The sequence below is a fragment of the Leuresthes tenuis genome, unplaced genomic scaffold (assembly GCF_036924035.1).
Source record: "Leuresthes tenuis unplaced genomic scaffold, fLeuTen1.0.hap1 SCAF_9, whole genome shotgun sequence".
In the NCBI taxonomy this organism is placed as follows: Eukaryota; Metazoa; Chordata; class Actinopteri; order Atheriniformes; family Atherinopsidae; genus Leuresthes; species Leuresthes tenuis.
In genome coordinates this window covers 33,683,012-33,707,028 of record NW_027325363.1, presented here as the reverse complement: position 1 = coordinate 33,707,028, position 24,017 = coordinate 33,683,012, and the positions used below count along the sequence as shown (strand labels likewise).

At 39.1% G+C, this 24,017-nt stretch overlaps 1 protein-coding gene across 2 annotated transcripts in view; it reads right to left on the bottom strand.

The window, feature by feature from the left end:
- LOC140314791 (unconventional myosin-XVIIIa-like) overlaps nucleotides 1-24,017 on the bottom strand; it is a 152,182-nt gene that overhangs the window by 70,338 nt on the left and 57,827 nt on the right. For both annotated transcript variants that reach the window (XM_072393153.1, XM_072393154.1), the window contains exons 12-19: nucleotides 22,114-22,306; nucleotides 20,636-20,722; nucleotides 10,482-10,623; nucleotides 10,208-10,367; nucleotides 9,022-9,208; nucleotides 7,680-7,884; nucleotides 1,882-1,991; nucleotides 851-916 (exon numbers count right to left, since the gene is read on the bottom strand). In XM_072393153.1, coding sequence (XP_072249254.1) covers nucleotides 851-916; nucleotides 1,882-1,991; nucleotides 7,680-7,884; nucleotides 9,022-9,208; nucleotides 10,208-10,367; nucleotides 10,482-10,623; nucleotides 20,636-20,722; nucleotides 22,114-22,306 — 1,150 coding nt within the window. The remainder of the gene's footprint in view (nucleotides 1-850; nucleotides 917-1,881; nucleotides 1,992-7,679; nucleotides 7,885-9,021; nucleotides 9,209-10,207; nucleotides 10,368-10,481; nucleotides 10,624-20,635; nucleotides 20,723-22,113; nucleotides 22,307-24,017) is intronic.

The following is a 24,017-nucleotide window of genomic DNA, read 5'->3' as shown; positions in this document are numbered from 1 at the left end:
ATCTTTGTGTCTCAACTGCAAATAAGTAAATCATCTTTAAAAAGAAATATACACAGAGCAACCAAAGTTCTCAGTGAAATTTTATCCTCACTTAAAATGAACAACAACTCCAAATCGAAGTTAAACTATCAGTGAAAACAGGAAACTTCTCAAATTGTGAGCTGAAGGCATTCACTGTTGGTTTTCTTATTCCAAATACATTTACATATCTAATAAACTAATTATCAGCCTGTCCTTTTCCAGGTGATTAGTAGTTTCTGATGGCTGCTGGGGATGCTGGCCAAGATGAGACTCTCCCAAACAACAGAAAAAATTATTAAAACAATAATACACCATGACTCATGTATGGAGACAATGGAGATGAGACAAAAAGACAAAAACTTTTTTGGAAGATTGGTAAACATAATCTAATTATCCAAGTATGATAAGTATGAGAAGATGTTTGCATTTAAACCCAAGACTGCCTATGTTAGTGGCACAAAAAAACACCTGTCAGAGTAAATCTGAAAAGGACAAGCTATCTCTGTATAGTGCTATTTAAACTAACTGCATTTTTAAATAAATTGTAATAGTAATGTAGAAATTGATCAGGATTTCAATTAAAAGAGGTCCAATTAGCTGATTACAACATAATTTCTACAATGGATCTCATGCTGAGTTTGCAATAGCAGCAAACAGAAACAAAATGACAACTACAATAGTTCTTTACAAATATCTAAATATCTGCCTTTTTAAAAAAAATGTATCTCTCTACAGCTGAGGTCAGCAAGGGCCCTGATGGGGATTTAAGAGGAAGCATTTATGGTCACAATTCTTTGAAGTGTGCATGAGAATGTGCATGACCACTCACCCTACTTAGCCCCATGTGGAAGCAGCTCTTTTCCAGCTCTAAGGACTCCAGCAACTCCTCCACTGCCTGGAAACCAACAGAATATACTGAGTAGATAGAAACACCAAAACAACTCCAGATTTTTCTGGACCTTATTGTACATAAGCATGACCACATATCCTGACTGCCCAAAGAATGCTAGCTTATTTCCATAGCAACATGTATCAGTATCAAAAATAAACACACCTCACCCAAGGTGCCTTAAGGCTCATTTATGCTCATTTTATCTATGTAAATAGGTACATTGTTTTAAGAGCTCATTCATGCTCAACGCTACATACAGAGACGCCTTATGTCCGCCCTCTGCATTCATGACGTACATATTTTGGTACGTTTTCAGAGACCTTGCAGATGCGTACCCAAATGCAGCAAATGAGGTGGTACCACCAGAAATCATGGGGCAGTGTTGCTCAGTATAGACGATTCTCTCCACAGTCGCCTCATGCATGCTCAGGACGGGAGATTGGACTGAAGAGAAGTTTCGGTGCGATCTGTTGGTTTCCTTAGCTAGGAAATAGTTTTCTGAATCGACTTTGTATGTATTAATTGGACTAATATTGAATTTAATTAATTGGAATATGATTACAATGAATTGGACTCTAATTGGCTTGAATTGGACTGTATCACTGAAGTGCCTTGAGATGACAATTGTTGTCATTTGGCGCTATATAAATAAAGTGAATTGAATTGACATGGTAATGTCAATTTGTTTTCTATTAAATTAGGCACACCAATGCAGGATTGTTATCGCCAAGGAACAGGAAACAGGTGTGCAACAAACTATGTGGTAGGATAAGTTAGTTTAAAGCTCTGTATTTCTTGTATTAAGTCCAAAATAAAAGAAGCATAAATATTAATATCAATAATTTGATAATAATTCAAGGATTCTCATAGATGCTCGAGAGAGAGAGAAGTTTCCATCAAAACAAGTTGTTCTCCAGCTACTCACAACAGCTCTGCAAAGCACGAAGTCAAGTCTGCCAACCACTCACCTTTTTCTCATCTGTGACAATATAGTGCCGGCCATTCTTCTTGCTCAGATGTGGTGCTAGGACATCAAAACGCCTGCGGAACTCTGAAAACACCATGTGGTCTGGATACCCTGCAGGCAGGGAGGCAACAGAACAGCAGAGTCAGCACAAAAACACCAAAGTTAGACTTACACCATCTGCAAAAGAAGGAGAGCCAAAACTATGTTAAGGGCCACCTTTGATTTTCAGCCACAAAAACACTTGACAACACTTTGGCCTCTCTGGTGGGGGGTTTATGGGGGACAAAAAGGGATTGGGCTGGGGGGTAGATCTGAGCCCAGAGTTGACCCACTCCATCATCTGCTCAGTGAATTTCAGGTGAGGGGAAGAGGGAGAAAGGGAGGGTGAGGAGCTTAATGACCTGTCAGGGGTTTTGGGGGCTGGGGAAGGTCCTGGTCCTGGTCCTGGTCCCTGGTCCTGGTCATTAGTGCTGTTGAGAGGGTTGGAAGCAAATAAAGACCCCTCCTCTTGCCTATAATGTCTCTCCTTTCCGAAGCTGTTTTCAGGTGGGGCAGATGGAGTTCCTCCTCAAGGTTTCTGCTTGGATTTGTTTGTTCCTCTCTATGAGATAACTCCTTGTTTATCTCAGCCTTGGCCCCGAGCACAGATGGATGACGTAGGAAATAAAATATGGTGAGGTGAACAGTTTCATCCCTGCTTTTGCCTTAAAAAGTTGCCTGTGTTCCCAAAATTTTCTAATGCCAAAAAAAGTCATTTATTCAGTGCTAACAACCTGCTGAATCTTTCCTCTCCTCCTCTGACGGGTGGTACAGGTCCACTGATGAATAGGGCTGAGCAATTTTATCGATACCGCGATATATATCGATATTTTGTTTCCCAATAAAGTATAAATTTTTTTTTTTTTGGCAAACTTTATTGAAAAGTCAGACGTTACAATTAGTGAAAACACAGAACATTAACATAATACAAAACAATGTCACGGGGGGGTCACATTATACAAAACAGTGATAAATAGTTCATAAAAATGTTATATAAAGTGCATAGCTCAAAAAAGATGGTTTGTGATTAAAGAATTTGGATTTGTGTTTATGGTGTTTAGCAAGTAAAACAAGCAGGTTGATGATGTAACATTCACAACATAAACATGAGTCTGCGTACGCTGAAGACACGTTTGGGACATGTTTGTTTGTTTCTGTTTGTCTGCCGGTGTTGTCCTTCCGGTTCAAAGGACACCAGTCCAATCAGCGACATTTCAAGTCAAATCACACTGTCCCTTTAAAATCTTTCAGAAAATTATGTGTATTAAATAGTATCAAATCGTATCGAATCGTTGGCTGAATGCCGTGTATCGGAACGTATCGTGAGATTAGTGTATCGCTAAAGCCCTACTGATGAATACAGGTGCATTCAGCGAGCTCACTGTGTTTAATAATCCAACAAAGTCCCGTTTCAGAACCTCAGACTGGACATATCGTTTGACTCTGTATGCAGAACGATGCTTGTCACAGTTGGATAGTCATCTGCAATTTCAAGAATTCTCTCCTTAAGATTGTTAACCATATCCCGAGGAAAGCAGAGGACTTTAGTGTTCTTACCGCACATCCTTTGAACATCATTTACGGCAGAGTCACCCACAATCAGAGTTTCAGGCCCAGCCTCTAGCTTTTCCTGTGGCCTTTTACTTTTTAACAGGTTTTCAGTCCTTGCCTTGCTGCTTTGGGATGGATGGTCATCCAATAGAGATCCAGAGTCCTTCGATAGTGGAGCAAATCTGCAGTTTCACACTCGGTTGTTTTGGAGGTTTGTTGTTAACCTTCCCATTCACAGATGTCCAGTCCTGTTTCCTCCCATGTACAGGGGTAGAAGAGCTCCTCTGTCTCGTAGGAAGTGAAGGCCTCCCACTTCCAGGAGACATGATTTACTTTTTGGTTTTGCACCGAGACAGTTCCCTGGAGGATTATTATTCAATGATTTATCACAATGCACAGAGTCTGCTTTCTTGGTTGTGTTATCTGTGCTCCTTAGCTGTGTGTTAGCTTGCTCATCTCCACTGTTTTGAATCAATGGCAAGGTTGTTTCAATTCCACAAAGCGATGAATTTTCATCTCCAGTACTGTAATCTTCTGCAGGAAGCTGTAGTAGTCATCTGTGGAGAAGGGAGGCATCTTGCTTCTAGTTCGCCTAACGGTTAGCACCTTTCCTAGGTGCCAAGACACTGTAAATCAGGCTTCAGCTGCGTGTAGGCCACACACACGGTGTGCTGAAGATAAAGAACTATAAAAAATTTTGCTGTTTCTGTTAAAAACACTTTAATCCCAGATATTTATAAGTGTGCAGAAGCTATCGCAGGTAGGCTTACGTGAAAAAAAGGGACAAATCAGCATAAAATCAACAAAACAAGCAAAGCAAGCATAGAACAAGCAGTTGAAGCTTGCGCAGACAACAGGAACAAGAAGTAGATGCTACATATATTCATATTACCAGTATTAATTAACAATATCAGTTTTGCAGGAATGGCAAAACATAAAATCAGTAAATTTTTTACAAAACAAGTGCGAGAAAAGGAGAGACATGACAGGTGAAGGAGTGTAGACACCTGTGGCGGTCGGCCCATAGGGGGCGCCACCGTCCCTGATGATTTTAATATTTGTAAAAATATAAAATATATTTATACAAATTCGGTTAAAAATGTCGCTTTATACACTAGTGTGTGCCTTCATGCAATATGAATTATATACACTACATTTCTCACCTACCGACATTCATTCACCAGTGAATTTCCAAAGACAGACTCGTATCGTTTCTGTCATGGGGCGCTGGTCAGAGCGGCCCAGCAGTGCAACCAAACATCCAATCGTGTAATGTTACCAGGGTAAATTAATAAATATTTGGCCAATCGGTGTCACAGAATTTTATGGTCTTGGGGCACTAAAAATATCACCCCAGCAGCAGATTTAAAAAAAGGCTTGTTTAGCGCGGTAAATCAGCGGGATGATGGCAAACTTCAGAAGCGAGGTGCAGCTTCCACAGAATTTAGTGAGATCCTTATTCATCTGGTAATAAACAATTATACCAGAGTAAGTCATGGAGTTCCTCAGGGTTCTGTGCTTGGACCAATTCTTTTTACTTTATACATGCTTCCATTAGGTAACATTATTAGACAGCATGGCATAAATTTCCATTGCTATACTGATGATACTCAGCTGTACTTTGAAACCAGATGAAACCAATAGGTTTCATCTGAAAAGACCTGGATGACTCAGAACTGTCTGCTTCTAAATTCAGGCAAAACTGAAGTTGTTCTCTTTGGACCTAAACGCTTCAGGGAGAAATTGTCTAGTTATATAGTTACTCTAGATGGTATTTCCTTGGCTTCTGGTTCTACAGTGAGGAACCTTGGAGTTATTTTTGATCAGAATTTATAGTTTGATGCACAAGTTTCTAGGACTGCCTTCTTTCATCTTCATAATATTGCCAAAATCAGGAACATCCTGTCTCAGGATGATCCAGAGAAACTAGTCCTAGATTGGACTACTGTACTTCTTGATTATTGGGCTGTCCCACATATTCTCTGAAAAGCCTCCAGCTGATCCAAAATGCTGCAGCCAGAGTTCTGATGAGAACTAACAGGAGAGATCACGTTTCTCCAGTTTTAGCTTCTCTTCATTGGCTCCCTGTTAAATTCAGAATAGAATTTAAGATTCTTCTCCTCACATATAAAGCTCTTAATGGCCGAGCTCCATCATATCTTAAAGATCTCATTGTAAGATATTTTCCTAACAGAGCACTTCGCTCCCAAACTGCAGGTTTACTTGTTGTTCCCAGAGTTTCTAAAAGTAGAATGGGAGGCAGAGCCTTCAGTTATCAGGCCCCTCTCTTGTGGAATAAGCTGCCAGTAAATGTCCGGGAAGCAGACACCATTTCCACTTTTAAGATTAGGCTTAAAACCTTCCTTTTTGATAAAGCTTATAGTTAGGGATGGCTCAGGTGATCCTGAAACATCCCATAGTTAAGCTGCTATAGGCTTAGACTGCTGGGGGACCTCATCTGTCACACCTTTCCTCACTTTGCTCTCTTTTTCCCCCTGTTTAATTTCACAATTGATTTTATGTACATGTGACATGATTGTAGTCATGACCTCACGCTCGGGAGATTGGACTGAAGACAAGTTTCGGTGCAATCTGTTGGTTTCCTTAGCTAGGATATTGTTTTTGAATTGGCTCTATATGAATTATTTGGATTATTTTTAAATGAATTAATTGGATTTCATTGGATTATGATTACAATGGATTGAATTCCAATTGGCTTGAATTGGACTCTTATTATTTAAGTGCCTTGAGATGATATTTGTTGTAATTTGGCGCTATATAAATAAAACTGAATTGAATTGAATTGAATTGAAAATTGTTCGTTTAATTTATCTGTGAAAATGGTGATTTTGAGAAGGAGATTAAATCATTACTGTTGAATTGTAGTGGTCATCTGACTGTTAATTAGAATTGTTATACTGGACTAGGCAGGAAATGTATTGTCACATGACCCTACGCTCGACACTGAAGACAGGCAGCTACAACGCAGTAATTGGTGTTATTGATGAGATGTGGTAAATTTGTCAGACACGAAAGAAATACATCTCAGCAGATGTTGAGAGGCTATTTTCTGCATTCAAGATTGTAAGACATGATTGAGAACACTATCACAATTCATGTCCACACCAGAATAATGCAAAGTTTATAATGCATGAACTTTTCTCTTTTTTTGGAGATAAAAACACCCCTGTGCAACAGACTTAAGGAGAGGCACCTGGATGTATGCTGTAAGGTGGCCATTGATGGTCCAAACCAGGAGGTCTCTGAGTATAAAGACTGCATCAGGAGGTTCTACAGGATCAAACCAAGGAGGGCCAAAGCCTGTCACAGAGCCAGCCTCCCTTAACAGCTTGCTCTGTTTCTTTAACTCACTGGCCCTGATAATGCTGACAAACAGATGGCTGCAAAGCAGATTGAACTCTCCACCACAGATTTACAGAGGTCTTGGGTAACTCCCTGTCTGCCTCCCTGAAGGATTTCTTTTTCATATTTAGTCAGCTTTTTAAAAGTCACTTGTGATCCACAGAATGTTATTGGGGAAACACCTTGCAGTCATTTTGGGAATAACACTCTCCACACAAAAGTTAATGTCATCTGTCACACACTCATCTGATGTGGTGCACTCAAAGCATGCTTGCAGATAATCTTCAGCCTCCTGAATTATTTCCAAAGACCATACAGTGACATATCTTAAAGACCTCAGTTACATACTACCCCAACAGAGCTCTTCTCTCTCAGACTGCAGGCTTGTTTGTGATGCCTGGAGCTCCAAAAGGGAAATAGGAAAATTTTCTGTGAGTTTTGTGAGATTGTTTTTTTCTATTTTTCTTTTGGCAATGCAACTTTTTATGAACTGGCATTATAGTAAATTTGATTAATTGGATTATACTGAACTGTATTATAATTGGATTACACTGGACTTCAAATAAAATGGCTTTGTATTGACCTTAAAAAAAAGTACAATCACAAATAAAACTTTAACATTACTATAACATCAGTGGGTCATATTCTCAGACTTGACAAGCCGCTCCAAAATCAAAGCAGAACATATCAAACTGTAAAAATAAGTGGTACATCTATAAACTGACATATGTACACATCTGTAAAACAGATTGCTTGATGTTTTTTCCTAAATCCATTCAAATAAAAATAAATGAACAGAGAGAGCTTTATAAAATTATTAAGCACTCCAGAATTACATCTCGTTACCTTGTCTGTAGATACGTAGAGCATCCAGCAGCTTTGATCCTCTGAGCTGAGCTCTCAGTAGACCCATGTCCAAAGTCATAAGGCCTGAGTCAGGGCCATCTCCATTTGTTGCACGCAGATCACTTCCTCCCACTGCCTCTGCTTTAGGCAAGAGGCAGAGGACGAAGTGAACCTTGGACCGACGCACCATGTCAATCAAAGCATCCTAAAAATGAAAAGGATGATACAAACAAAACTTCTGTTTACAAAACAGTCAATGCAACAACTCAATGTACCTTCCTTCTTGTAGTATAATGTAGTATTCTTTTCACATCATGGTAGTCCACCAAAGATCTGCATGTAGCCTACTGGAGCTGAAACTCCAATGTTTAAGGCTCTTCAACTCCAAAACAAAGTTTTCAGTGACTGTGGTTCGTTAGACTTCTGTTCAAATTTAAGTCAGGTGGAGGTAAGATGGCAGTTCCATAATGTCACCAAGATCTGTGTACTAAGAAAAAACCTATAATAGGGTAAGATTTGGTCATAAATGTCCTGTCATCAAAAATCAACAGAAAGGTCAAGAAAATGTTTGCAGTTTGCACACAGAATTTACCACTACTGTTGCAAGTGATATATTCAAGCAGTATTTCTTACATTGACTGGGTTAAAGAGAAAGAAACATTCTGTTTTCCCAATAATACTATCAACAAAGATCACAGAATGTGCATAAGGTTTTAACTGCACTGAGAAAATCAAAAATGGATATGTTGATATGAATATAATACAGGTAAAATCAACACATTAACTGAATTATCGAGAAGTCAAAAAATTGAAAAGTCTTGGACATTTTATCGCCTTCCAGGAATTCTGTCTCCAGCAAAAGGATGTAGCAACCTGAATCAAACGTCATCCAAAGCAAAATGAGTCAGCCAGTTTCATTTCAGTGTCAACATTGCTGTCCATACAGTGTTTGTTGTGTTAATACAACTTAATACGGTAAGAATCCATCCCTTCTTTAACATAGATTGGCCTCTAGTTTGGTTTAAATCCCACAAACTCCTACCAGATAACTGAGGGATGTTTAAATCCAGTTGTGAGTAAAATGGGTTTCGAAATTTGAATGTTGAATATTGTCTTTTTTTATATTGTTATAAAATCAGAGCGTCTCAGCAGGAAGTAATGTAATAATTTGACTCAACTAGTATAATGATGCTTTCCCCTATGGGATTACTTAAAATTTAAAAAAAAAATTCTAAAAGAAACGGATTGCAGTAAACCATTTCATAAGTGCCCAGTTCAGAAGTGTTGATAAAGAAAGCTAAACATGAAGGTCATTTTAGGAAGTACTGTCTTCTGCACTCACCACTTGAAGTTTGATCTGGATACACAGACTCTTTTTCTTGACAGCAGCCATGCCTGTAGTGAAAGTTTTCCTCATGCTAGTGGCTCGTCGCAGGGCAAGCTGGGAGGTGCCCTCAAGACCTGCAATCGAGCCCGATAACACTGTGGCCCCGCTGGACCGGCCCATGAACATTCCACTAATGTTCTTCCTGTGGTGATAAAACGATGAATGTCATTTGCATGAATGTGCATCAACAGCATCTTTTTATTTTATTTATTTTTCTTTTTGAATGTGTGTTTAATTGAGGATTAAAGTTTTGCATTCATAGATTAAGAAGCACTATATGAGTAAATATTTGACTGAGAAGCACAAAGCACCACTTCCTCAAAACCGCAGGACAAGCTTTTTGCTTATGAAATACAATTTTGTCTTTAGCTGTGCCATACTGAAGTAGATCATACATCAATGTAGCCAGAAATATATTATAATTTGACACATTGCTGTTTCAGATGTAACCAAATAAATGCAAATATTTCATGCAGTGTAGAAATGTTAAGACCAAGGTTGTATTGTTAATTGTTGTTTGACTAGAGCATATAGATGGCTGTATTTTCCACTGCTGTAATCAAACAATTAGGTGACATTTTGTTGAAACAACTGAAGCCATACAATTTACACTAGACAAGTGGAGAAGAAAAAGGAAAGCCATCTGAGAGGTGGATAGCCAAATTTAATTTAACCCTACAGGCATGCATCAATCCCTTACAACTAGATACTTTGAAAAATGTTTTTTTTTGTTTTTTTTTACTGATTAAAGTAACGCCTACATGACTTTTAAATGGCCTACATTTAGTTCTACAATTTTGCCTAATTTAATATTCATGTAAAATGAATATGCACATTACCCTTGCCTCTATTTCAAAGCCAAAGCTTGGTTTCCTTCCACAAGCAATTTAATCACTCACAAATATATGATTATATATAAATATAAATGCAACCCTTCATATTTTGATATTCTATAATAATGTTCTGAATTACAGGGATTCCTGGCTATTAAGGAATTACATGGTCATCTGGACATTTTACACATTACAAATAACTTAGTTGGACACAAGGAACTTATCTATACAAAAAAGACGATCACTTGTCACATTAGATAGTATTAAAATAAACTGAATTGTAATGTGTTTGCTCATAGTGATCATACTTCTGAGAGTTCTGCAGCAATGTGAGAGCATTCTGGGCAGCAGGATTACTCTTGGCATGACTCAGCCAACCCTGAGCATTGTACTCCACCCAGTCAGTCCCATGGCTATGACCCAGTAGGAATAGGTGGGGCTTTGCTCCTTGCAACAGCAGATTGGCTCCTGCAAAACAAAATAAGTATTTCTTCCCATGAAGCATCAGGAGCATGGCTAGTGCTGTCTATTTCCTTAAACTGAGGATTACTTTAAGAGGCAGTGGAAGGGTTGAGTGTTCACCTTTGTTTTCTCCTTGAGCATAGCCATAGTAACTAAAAAACCTCTCCAGCATAGTTTCCTCTGAACCTCCAGGCTGAACAGCCTCCTCCTCCATCAGCCACAAAAGGCCTCGAGCCTCTTCTGTCCTGGCCAGAGAACGCACCTGTGATGAACACAAACAGTGGCAAATATAACAAATACTTTTCGGAGATCCAAATTGAAAAATTCCTCACCTCGAGGATAGAGATTTGAAAAAAAATCTTATGTCATCTTATGTAATCTTTAGATCATTGTAAAAACAAAGTTTAAACAGGTATTGGGCAGCCTATCCTGTCAAAAAAGTTTAAATGTCGCCTGTAACCGCCCCAGCTATATCTTATCACACAGCTTTTAGGTTATGCCATCCTCACACTAATGCCTGATACTAGCATCAATTTACAAGTCGAAATATGTAATTAATTTTTGTTAATTGTATAATAAGGTAAATTCTTATAATTCGATGCTGTTATGTAGATAAATAAAAGTAAAAAATAGGTAAAATAGCTATTAGCTAGCTTTCTTGATTTCTGATACATTTTCATTATAATTAACTATTATTATTATTGTTGTTACAATTATTATCATAAAATAATTCAATAATTAAGACACAACACCAGATAAGGTGGCAAAAACATTTTGTTTAAGCACAGCAGATCCGAGAGCAGCAAGAAAAGACATTAAAACCAGTGAATAGACAGACCCAGAAAAAAAAAAGGCAGCACAAATAAGAACCGAAACTGAAGTAGTTTGGACTAGTTTTGAACTGGAGTGGAGTGAATGAAATAAGGAAATAATATACTGCCATGCTGACATTCTTACAGAGTAAGCAGTAAAATCAATATATAAATAGGAAAATAAAATTAATTATTTAAAAATACAACTGAAAATTAAGGCTGCAAGCAGCGATGATCGGACCGAGCACATGCGCACGTCGGGGTAGGCGTTGGACGTCGGGCAACACGCATCACACAGCACAGCTGTCCGTCAAGTGCAGAGCAGGCTTTGAGAATCGCATGTATATGAAGATATCATCATCAGGGTTTGTGAAAATTCGTAGGGGGCGCCACTGAGCCATTTAGCTCTGGCCACGCGCTATATTCTTTACATACATACGAGGTCGTCAGCTTGATCGCGTGTGCCAGGTTTCATGACCTTGCGATGATGATATGATTTCCAACCACCAGCAGGTGGCGCTATAGGCATGTGTCAGTATGCACATATGTACGCAATCAGGGCAGTCTAAATGTTCAAAATAAGTAGGGTAAATTGTTGACTATAATGCTTTTTTTTATATTGTTATAAAATCAGGGAGTATTTGGACCTGACCTCCATCCAGTCAGTAATGCATGCATCTGGGCTTAGCTGTTCATTCACCATTTTGTTTACTAAGCCGTATTTTTCAGGCAGCAGCTATGCTGTTGGTTTTATTCTTTTATAATTTTTATACCTCTTAATTCATTTTTGGAAAGATCAAGATCAAATTTCAGGACGAATTGTTGGTGGTGCACCTCAGGGTCAACAAGCACTCCTGACGTTTTGCCACTGGGAAGCTTTTTATGATGATGGACGAGTCTTCCCTTCACGAGTCCTTTGACTCTGCCTCCTCAATGCAGGAAATGCTAGCCAGATTGAGGAGATTCTCAAAGTGCTCCTTCCACCGCCTGGCAATATCCTCAGTTTGGGTCAGCTGTTCTCCTCCCAGATCAAGGACAAACTTCCATTTCTGAGTCCCTTTCGAATGGTTTGCCAGAATATCCTTGAGGCCAAAGTCTCCCTGAATTCCTCCCACACCTGACTTTTAGCTTTAGCAGCCACCAATGCTACAGCTCTTTTAGCCTCTCAGTATCTATCAATTGCTTCAGATGACCCCTGGGACAACCGAGCCCGAAAGGCCTCCTTCAGTTACCACCATGACAGGTACCAACAACCTTTAGGCCACAACTCTTCTCACTCCAGCACAATGGAGGTCCTGAATATGGTCCATTCAGATTCCATGTCCCCAACCTCCCCAGGTATGTGAGGAAAATTCTCCAGGTGGTGGAGTTGAAGACCTCGTCCACAAGGCCTCTACCAGACCTTCCCAGTTCATCCTCACTACTCTTTTGGGCTTACCAGGTCTGTCCAGCAGTCTCACCCCCCCCAAACAGATCCAACTCACCACCAAGTGATGATCGGTTGACAGTTCTGCCCTTCTCTTCACCCGAGTGTCCAAGACATGCGGCTGCATGTCTGATGACACGACTACGAAGTCATCAGACCTTTGGCCTGGTACCAGGTCCTTATGAACCACCTTGTGCTCAAACAAGGTGTTTGTAATGGACAAACCATGGCTAGCACAGAAGTACAGAAACAAGACACAACTTGGATTGTTTATTTAGAAAGTATTATTTAAAGTGTAAAAATCTAAAACGTTAAGGACACTATTATCATATGAGTTCATTATTACAGACTTTTCAAGATAGTGGTTTTTGTTCCTCCTTATAACGTTTAATAACATCTTGTCAACATCTTTTGAGATCTTTTTGTTAACATTGAGAGATAAAGCAGCATGTAAGATGGGATATTCGCATCAAAATATTCTTTAATAACAGTGCGTACGTTGTCACTAGCAGTGCTCATATTTTGAAAACATGGTCCTTCCGGTTAAAAAGACGGACCACCACAAGTCCAAACAGCGTTGATTCATGTCGCCCGAGGGTACCTAACTTTTCCATTTTGGTTAATGTCGTTGCGTTTTCTCTTTTGCCGTTGTGATTTGCACTTCAGGGCCACAGTAATAAGTTCAACACATTGCAACACATTGTGAGCTTGCAGATCGGCTATTTTCGCCAATAAGTACAATAATAAATAATAATGGTTTTAGACATATAAGGATTCCACCCAACAACAAATACTTTCTGATCTAAGGATTGTGCATTACACACAGATAAAGTGGTAACAGTGGAATCAATGGTCATTACTCCAAAAAAGCCAAAAACAAAAACATTCTACTTCAGCAACTGTGGTTTTATTTCTTAGAATTTGCTAAAGTACAATGAACATACACATGCCCCAAATATGAGTGACAGATGAACAGATATGCTCAAATTGGTCTTGTCTGCCAGATGCATATTTTTTGTAAAAACAGACATCATACAAACCCACTCTATCTTTAACTTAAGCTAATGAATTGACGTTAGCATAACAAAGCTAATTTTAGCCTGAATTTAGCAGCCCATTTGCGCCAGGAGGAGTATGCGGAAAACTTATTCATTCATAAGATTATGATGAAATTTATCACGAGCCAATTGTCGAGTAACATTGTATGTATACGATATGTTAACAGAACTTGTAATTTATGTTTGAAAAAATATCCTTGTGGCGAGACTTAAGGTGCTGCTTAAGGTTGGTCATATTTTATCCGCCTACTTTGTGGCCACATTTGCCACCGTGTCCCGTCACAATACACTGTTTTATTATTTTGGTTACTCTGTTTTATTATCTGCTGGGTTATATTTAAAATACACCCATATGTCATCTCTACGAAATGATTTCGTCATTGTCATTGCTGACGAAAACAACACTGGTATGGACAATGAATGCAACACTGGGTTACCTAGCAACATTAAACCCATAAAGCAGCATGTTGTTGTGTTTTGAAGTTGTACGAGTAGAATTAGCGTTCTGCGAGCATGTCTTTTTCCACCCCAAAAATTGACAACAAAAAACGTAGATTTAACCCCGCCTGGACCGACAAACACTTGTTTATTTTACCGTCACATTCAAATGCAAAACCGATGTGTTTAATATGTAATGAGTGCGTGGCCGTGTTAAAAGATTACAATGTGCGGAGGCACCACATCGAGAAACACCAGATTTTCCGCGCAAACTTTCCCAAGGAATCACGGGAGAGGGCTGCTAAAGTGCAGGGTTTGATTGTATGTTACAAGAGGACCTGTATAACCATAGTGTGGCCCTGCACAGCCCAAGAAAGAGCTACAGCTGCATCCCTTTGAGTTTCGTGGATATTTGCTAAGAAGAAAAGGTCATTTACAGACTCGGAAACAGTGAAAGACTGCATGCTATTAATTTTGTGCACTATTGTCTTTTTATGCACTTTGTGGTGTGCGTACTTTGATATTACCCTTTAATGACAAAAGTTAGGGGAAAAATATATTGGCATTTTCATTATTTTAGTATGTGCATTTTTATTTTGCCTTTATCAGATCTGACTAAATTCAAAAGAAAAAGAAATAATAAACTTTGGTTATTTTTCAAAACATAAATTCGTTTTCTATTATCTATTGATTTATTTGACAATTTCTGGCCCCATTCATTTTTTTTGTCTGAAAATCTGGCCCACCTGATTATGTAATTGAGTTGCCCTGTCCAAATCATATGAGAGTTGTTTTTAGAATTAGTTATGCAATGGTGTAATTATTTTTTTATTATTATTATTTTAAAGACCTCTACCATGCACACACTCTCTCTTATTTAGTACATTCTGAGGACAGACCGAGATGAAGTCCACTATGAGGACATTCTTTTTTCTTTCTTTTTTTTTTTAAGAGTTTTTCTTAAAAAGGCGAAACTTTCAGGTAACCTAACTTGCATTGCCCCACAATTTTGGCTTCCTTTTACCTATGCCCCACTTTCTTGTCCTTTAAAGGCATGTATATGCTTGCACTAACACAGACTCATGGCTCCCTTCTGGCGCATCTGCCTTGGGACTGGTCATCGACTGGTGTGGAGAGAAGCGGCTGCGGTTTGGAACTCATGGGAGGGGCAGCCACAAATGGGGGCCTTGAAGTTCTAGTTATCATCATTTCTCTTTTGTATATAAAATTCATTGGGCAGCCCAAACAATAAGACTTGATAAAGAGTTATTTACACAGCTGGCTCAAGCACCTGCACTTACCTCAAGCTGGAAAAATGACACATTGGCCACAAGGTGGTTATATACTTGGACTGAGTCCAAGTAGGTCAGTGGATGTGAAACTGAGGGTTGTGGCCATTTGAATGAATCCAGCTGTTAATTAAGCAGGGCAAGTTCCAATTAAACATGTTTGGTGCAGAATGTGCTGTTGTGTCATTGAAGCTATTCCTTGTAGAAGACTGGACTGCATTTGAGACTCTAATGCCCTGAGTTACTACAATGCTGTCCTTTAGAATTTTGAGATACAAAATGTGACAACAATGAGGAAACCTTGCTGTTGCACACCCTGAGATGTTTATGTTAAAAGTATAGGTATGAAGGTAGGGGGGGGGGGTAGAGAAGGGTTTGAAGAGTAGGGGCAGAAGTAGTGTTAGCTTGGGTAAGTTTGAGTGAAGTTTAAGCAATCTCCCCAAGCCACTCGATAGCTGCCACCGCAATTGGTGTAAAGATCATGTTGGCCCCAGGTACAGGGGACTCCTATATATTGTAGGGCTGGGCGATTTTATCGATACTGCGATGTATATCGATATTTTGTTTTCAGATAAAGTATCGATTTTTCAGCCGTGTCACAGTCTGCTCTGTAACAGTCTATGTCATGTCACAGTTTATGTTTAACCATGTTTTGTTCTAGCCATGTTTTTCCCCTGTCACGTTCAGTTCACTCAAGTCACCTGGTTAATTGTTCACAGCTGTACCTCATGTCACTGATCACTCCCTTCATAGTATTTAGCTTCCTGGTTTACTTTCAGTCACTGCAGAATCCTCACTATCCATTCATGCCACGCCACAGAAAGATAAGTTTGGTTCCTGCCTTGTTAATCTAGCCACAGTATTTATTCATAGTGTTGTTTTTCCATAGCCTTGTTTTGTTTAGTGTTTTTCATGTTTAAGTATTTTTGATGATCTGGCTCTGCCGCGCCTTTTGTTCGTGCTCCCTGATTTGAATAAACCTTTGATTTTTTGGAAAAGAGCTGCATCTGGGTCCTACCTTTCCACGATCCTGACAAGCCGCAAGTATTGATTTATTTTTTTGGCAAACTTTATTGAAATGTCAAGATGTTACGATTAGTGAAAACACAGAACATTAACATAATACAAAACAATGCCAGGGGGGTCACATTATACAATACAGGGAAAAATTAGTTAATAAAAATGTTATATAAAGTGCATAGCTCAGTGGTTTTGATGGCTTTTCTGTTTATAGAATATAGGACTGTTGTTATGTATTGTTTGAGCTCCTTCTCAAAAAAGATAGATTTGTGATAAGAGAATTTTGATTTGTGTATATGGTATTTAGCAAGTAAAACAAGCAGGTTGATGATGTAATATTCACAACATAAACATGAGTCTGCGTACACTGAAGACACGTTTGTGACATGATTGTTTGTTTCCGTTTGTCTGGCGGTGTTGTCCTTCCGGTTCAAAGGACGCACCACCAGTCCAATCAGCGACATTTCAAGTCAAATCACACTGTCCCTTTAAAATCTTTCAGAAAATGATGTGTATTAAATCGTATCAAATCGTATCGAATCGTATAAAATTGCATCGAATCGTTGGCCGAATGCCCTGTATTGTATCGTATCATATCATGAGATTAGTGTATACAGCACTAATATATTGTCATCTGCTTGGAGTGACACTCCAGGTTGCAGGAACACTCCATGTGATTTGGAATGTTCTGTGTATCAAGCCCGATCTCTCAAGCATCAGGATAGGTACGTATGTATCCATAAGTAAGAGCCTCCCATAAAAAAAATACCGTAGTAATCAATATGTTCCAGGTAGTAAAAACTCGTTCAACCTTCAATGATGCAAGGAATAGCATCTCATTCCTTCAGTCTTGTTTGGTCTTAGTTCAGCAAATTAATGTGTTCAAAAATATTTTTTTGTTCAGAAAAGAAATCTATGTTTTGACATTGTATATGCTTATCAAAATAATCTTACAATAAAATAATCAAAGCTTAAAGTGTACCAACAAAATATTAGAGTGTGTGACTTTTTTTGGACAGTGTATATAATGATAATGTGTTAACAAAGAAACAAGTTCTAGCCCTGTGTTCTAATTTCAGAAAAGGAATCTGGTATTGCAACTAGAGATTGTTGAGATACAACAGAGATGCTAAGACGAGGGGGAGTAAGGATGACAGGTCAAAGGGATGCATCCCCACTATCCAAAAAATGATAGCATCCCCACTAATAAGATAAGATGGAAGATCGTGAAAAAAGTGGGCACCTGGGGTATGGGAAAGGGGGGGCTTGGGGGCAAAAGCCAACTGTGATTGATGTCAGACGGACACATTGTCAGTTCACTTTCCAAATAAATGTATGACATGCCTATATTTTCATTTTTAAGTATGAGCTGCTGATCTTCTATCTTAATATTACTATTAATAAAAATGGTTGGAAAAAAAAGAAAGGAAACAAGAAAGAGAAAAAGCAAGAAGATTTCCCAAGCTGAGTGGATATTTGACAGCTTCAAGCAGTAGCCTCAAGCTTGGATGTCAGGTGCACCAGAGTGAAACAGTGAAATCCTCAAGGACCCCTGCTTCCACAGATTAGCACTCAGCAAGGTCTTTTCAAGTTTCACACAACAATTCTTTTTTTCCTTCAAGTGTCATGTAAAATGCTAAAGAGGCTTCATCATGAAATAAGTGGGACTGTGGAAGACAGCTCCTTAGGCCAATGCAAAGCCAGTTGCACTGGTTGCCATCAAAGGCAATATATATAGTCATGTGAAAAAGAAAGCATACCCTCTCTCAATTCTAGGATTTTTATGAATCAACACAAAATAAAAATCATCTGGCTCTTACCAGGTCTTAATACATAAAGACAACCTCAGGTGACAATAAAATACATGATATATCATCGTGACTTATGTAACAGAAACCAAGCCAAAATGAAGAAGTAATGTGTAAAAAAAAATAAGTACACCCTTACTGCTTCCACAGGACAGTAGCCAGGTACTACCAATCAATTTCAATTATAGTGATAATAATCAAGTGTGGCCATGTCTATAAGAGCAGAAGTTTTGGCGGTTTGCTGATTTGGCACATTCAGGTGTGTGGGGGGATTTTCCGTTTCCAAATCATTTTGAATCGATCACTCTACAGAAAGAAATATTAAGGGTGGAACACATGGACCACAGACGCAGTCTTCCCAGGAGTGGACAGCCCAGTAAGTTTACCCCAGGATCAGACTGTGCAGTGTTGAAAAAATTGCAAAAAAAATTCAACATTTTAGGCCATGGTTAGAATGTTAAAATGAATCACAATACAATTAGAAAAAGACTGAACAGACATGGCTTACTTGGTGCAGTTAGCTGGAGAGAGCTTTTTCTCTCTAAAAGTAACAGCAGCATGACGTGGATTTCTAAAGTTGCATTTGAACAAACCACAACACTTCTGGAACAATGTCGTTCGGACTAACAAGGCCAAAATTGTTTGTCCATTATACACAGTGTCGTGCTTGATGAAAACAAACAGCATATCAGTTTAAATACCTTATACCTACTGTCTAGAAAGGTATCAGAGGGATAACAATTTGGACTTGTTTTGCTAATTCCAGAGTCAAATCGAAGAACGCCTTCCAGTTGCTATAGCTTGGTCCAAACTGAGTAATGCAACAGGACAATGACCATAAGCATACAAGCAAATCTATAAGAAATTAACTTAAAAAAAAAAAAAAAAGAATCTAGAAGTTGCAATGGCCCAGTCAAAGAACTCCAAACGTCAGTCTCCTTGTAATACTATGGTAGGACCGTAAGAAAGTGGCACATAAGAGAAATGCCCACAAATGTCAATAAATTGAAGCAATATCGTAAAGAGGAGAGGACCTAAAATCAACCACAATAATGTGAGAGACTGATAAGATAGTATCATACAGAAAACTGTTTTATTGATACTAAAGGTGGTCCTACGAGCTACCGAATCACGGTGTGAACTTAATTTTTGCATAATTTTAGTGAAAGTAATAGATACAATGTAAAATGTCATGTTTTCTTCATTTTAGTTTTTTACTGAACAGGAACAGATGATTTTTATTATGACCTGAGACAAGACAGAATAATTTAATGAGGGTGTTTTCTCTTGACTGTAACAAGGAGATACTCTGTCTCCACTGCTATTCTGCATAGGTGTGAATCCCCTCAGTCAGACCACCAAAAAGAATGGCTATGGATAACAGTTCCGAAGTGGGGCAATCATCAGCCTCGACATGAATGACATCAAACTGAATGCCAGGACTCACTACTCCACCGTACCAGGATATACAGGACTGATATTGGAATATCACCCAGGCAACATAACTGCAGTCAAGGGGTATCAAAGAGGCATTTTTGTTGGGTCTTGTATTGACAGGCTTTGACAGGTGTTATATTCAATGTATTCACTGTGTTTTATATTCAATCTGATTTCTATTCATTTGTGTATTTGCTACTGTTGAATGCTTCATCCTACACAAATAAACAATAAGGAGATATAAGCCACTTATATCAAGACAAGAGGGCTCCTCCCCATGCATAGAGTTTCACCCCAGGCTGAGATTGTAAAACAGTGTTCCTCAACTCCAATTCTCAGGGAGCTACTGCCCTGAATATTTTAGATATTTCGATAATCCAACACATCAGTATCAAATGAGATTGCTGTCTACAACAGCCTGTTCTTAAGTTCTGCACATGCCTGTTAAAGACCTATCAATAGAGGAGGTGAGGCCATGGGTCAGGTCAGAGCCACAATCCAGGGCAAAACAAAAAAGATAAGGAAGTACACATCAGGATGTAGTGATCTGATTTTACAGCATCTACAACATCATCTGACAAAGTCCCTATTCAAGTAACTTAAAGAGTATGCAGTGAATTTGGCTTTACTTAGATCTACAATGATCTCCCAACATAGAAAGTTAGAAGCTGCAGCATGTCTTGAAGGTTTAAGGGGCTTTTATATGAGGTGCGGTGGCAACTGCACTCTCCTTCTAAACAAAAACGTGAGAATGGACCTATACTATACCAAGCATGGAGTAGTGCAAGGTTAGGCATGCAGTAATCTGGCAGACCTCAATATTTCAACCACTTAAGACAGATTGCAGGACATCCCCAATTCCACACTCTGCGTGGGCTTGAATTTCTCAAGACTTCAATGCACAAAAGATATGCTGATAACAAAAACAAAAAATTGTCATTACAGGTTTTATGTAAAAACACAAAAGAGTTGTGAAGTTTGCTTACCAGAGCTTGGGGTGAGGCTTGATCAATAGCTGCTACAGACAGTGAAGTACTGGATTCTATGTCATCTAAAGCAACCTCTATGTTTTCCTAGATGCAGGAGGGGATAAAGACTTTGGTTAGTAAGCTACAGGACTTTTACAAGTAGATGATAAGATAATTAGTATACCCTATATGATGTTATTCACATCTATCAAGAAAACAGACACTACTGGACTCAAGATTAGATTGTTTAAGTGTACATCTGTATACAATTTGTGTGTTCAACAGTTGCTTTTCTGTGACTGTGCACCATTCATTTCTAAACGTCAATGTGCAGAAAACAGTATTCATGTGTACATTCATGTCAAGATGCTTTATTAGTTGTACAAAGTGACTTCCAGGATAATACTCAGAGTTTGATTGGAAAGTTTTCAACTGATAGCAGTAATAGTCCCATTTCATGAAATGTTATGAACTTCCAAAAAAGAGTATTTCTAATCTTCAGCTACTCCAGAATTCAGCCGCACGAGAGCTGACGAGGACCAGAGGGCGGGAGCACATTACACCAGTTTTAAAATCGCTCCATTGGCTCCCCGTACATTTCAGGATCAATTCAAGGTTCTTTTACTCGTTTTTAGATGTTTTTAAAAAGAGGCTCAAGACTCATCTTTTTAATCAGGTTTTTGTTTGATTATATTGATTTTCTTTATTCCTTTTAATCAAACGTTTTATCATGTTTCATTTTTGTTCTATATCATTTTAATTATATGTTTTAACTCCATGTTTTAGTTAGACAATTCAACTATATGAGCTGAAAAGATTTTTTATCTATTTGGTTCATTTTACACCTTTTTATCTTATTTTTCTGTTTTAGTCTTTCAGTTTTTAGCTCCAGTGTTTCCTCATGGGGGCCTACCACACTGGGAGCTGCTTTTGGTCCACTGAGGGGGGTGCTGCTCTGGCCCGGGTGGCTGGAGGACTCTGCACGGACCTCTTGTCTGCCTCTTGTCTGTCTCTGTGGCGGCGCTCCCTGTGGTCATGGGCCAGGAGTCCTCTCAATGTGGTCGGCTCCCCACGGTGGCTTTTTCCTTGCCTTAGGTCTGGGTGCCCGGCCATGTCTCTGTCTGATAGGTGCAGTGGGTCTGGGCTTGTGTGTGTGTGTGTGTGCGTGTGTGTCTGTTTGTCTCCGTGTCTCTCTGGGTATTTATGGGGGTGGGTGGGTTGGTATGTTCTATCATTGTTGTTTTTAGCCTCTGTGAAGCACTTTGTGTTGCTTTTAAAGTATGAAAGGTGCCATTAAAAATAAAATTTGATTTGATTTGATATGAACATCAATCAATTTCCAATTGAATTGCACGCAACTGCCAAAAAAAAATCTAAGATGTTAAATATTTTCCAATATCCAATATTCCAATAAAATTTAGCAAGAGTAGATATTTATGTTAGTATATAATTCTGTTAGCTTTATCTAGTGCAATTATCTGTATGCCAAGTTGCACCTCTTTGTATCTTTCCAGCTCCTGGAAAAAGGTGCGTTCATGAAACAGTGCCTGCAGCCTCTCCTGGGTGTAGTTGTGGCAGAGTTCCTCGAATGTGGCTCCCCGTTGCTGCTGAACCAGGCGTGGATTCTGAGAACCGGGTGTGTCCACAATCAGAAGGGAGCACAGAGAGTGCTGACTGGATTTCAGAGCCCTGAGTGACACAAATATATCATGATGATTGAGTAAAGAAGCTCTGATACTGGGAAGCTGCAAAGTGCAAACACATTGAGTTGACTTCCTCTGAGAAACCTTATTAGCCTATGTCCATTCATTATCATCGTTATGCTAATGGATAATATTTTTCATATCTAAAAGTTGCTGGGGTGGCTGTAGTTTAGCGGAAGGAGCATTCAAATATACAAAATATAGGTAAAAATTAGCAGCCATACAATAAAAACAGTAAAGTACACTAAAATAGAGATCACATAAAATAAAAAAATGTCAAGAAGTCACAGGGTGAAGAAAGCCAAAGACAAGAGATGAGATTTTATCAGGGATTAAAAGTCCGACAGAGAAGAAACCTGTCTATTATGCAGTGGCACATCATTCCACAAGTGTGGAGCTGCAACAGCAAAGGCTTGGTCCCCTCTGAGCTTACGTTTACTTTTAGGCACTGTCAGGAGTAGATGATCAGCTGACCTAAAAGAGTGGGAAGGTGTATAAAGGTGTAGCAGTTCAGAGAGGTAGGGCAAGGCAAGACCATTCAGGAATTTTAAAGTGGATCCTAAAATATTTTGGCAGTCAGTGGAGTAAGGCTAAAATGGGGGAAATGTACTTGTGCTTACGTGTGCCAGTGACGGGTAGCGGCAATCCGAGCCATCTGATGGGCGACAGAGTCCCTACTAACCCCCCCACGCCTGATAAAGGCATTGATTACTGTCTCAAAGTGCAGCCTTGAAAGAATTGGCTTTATTTTGGTCAGCGGCCTCAAACTGAAAAAGCTTGATTTAACAACTGGCGTGATCTGGTTGTCAAGCTTTAGATCAGGGTCCACTTTACCCCTAAGATTTGTCATGGTTGATCTGATATACTGGGCCAAGTGACCCAGATCTACAGAGAGGGTCTCAATGGTGCCACTGAAAGCCATCCCTGCTCTATTTTTCAGGAAGGTTAAGCGCCATCCAGGCCATTATGTCATCAAGAAACTTAAGTAACTATCTGACAGAGTGTGTATCATTCTTTCTCAAGTTCCAGTAAATGTGTCCAAACTTATTGGACGGCGCTTCATCCTGCAACAAGATAATGATCCCAAACATACTGCAAAGGCAACACAGGAGTTTTTCAAAGCTAAAAAATGGATATTTCTTGAATGGCCAAGCCAGTCACCTATTTTGAATCCACCTGAGCATGCCTTCTATATATTGAAGAAGAAACTTAATCTGACAACCCCCCAGAACAAGCAGGAGTTGAAAATGGCTGAAGTAAATGCTTGGCAGAGCATCACTATAAAAGATATTCAGCACCTAGTAATGCTTCAAGCAGTAATTGCGTGTCAAGGACATGCAAAAAGGTACATGACTGCTTTAATGTACTTGCTATTACTTTGTCCCAAACATTATGGTGCTCTGAAATAAGGGGGACTATATATAAAAAGTGTTGTAATTTCTACATGGTAGAAATGAAAGCGACTAAAGTCTGGAATGTGTACTTTATCATGTCTGAAGTGTTAGATTTAGAATTTCACACTGAGCAGCAGTAGTTTTTAAAAATGGCAGGGCCACAAGAAGCGGAAATCTGACAAGGGGCGCAGCTACCAACCACCAAACACCTACGTCATATGTGTTCCTATGGAACCCAAAAAAAACCCTGCCTCGGAGAAGGAGCTAAAAAGGTTATAGGAACCGAGGGCCGTGGTCCCTACT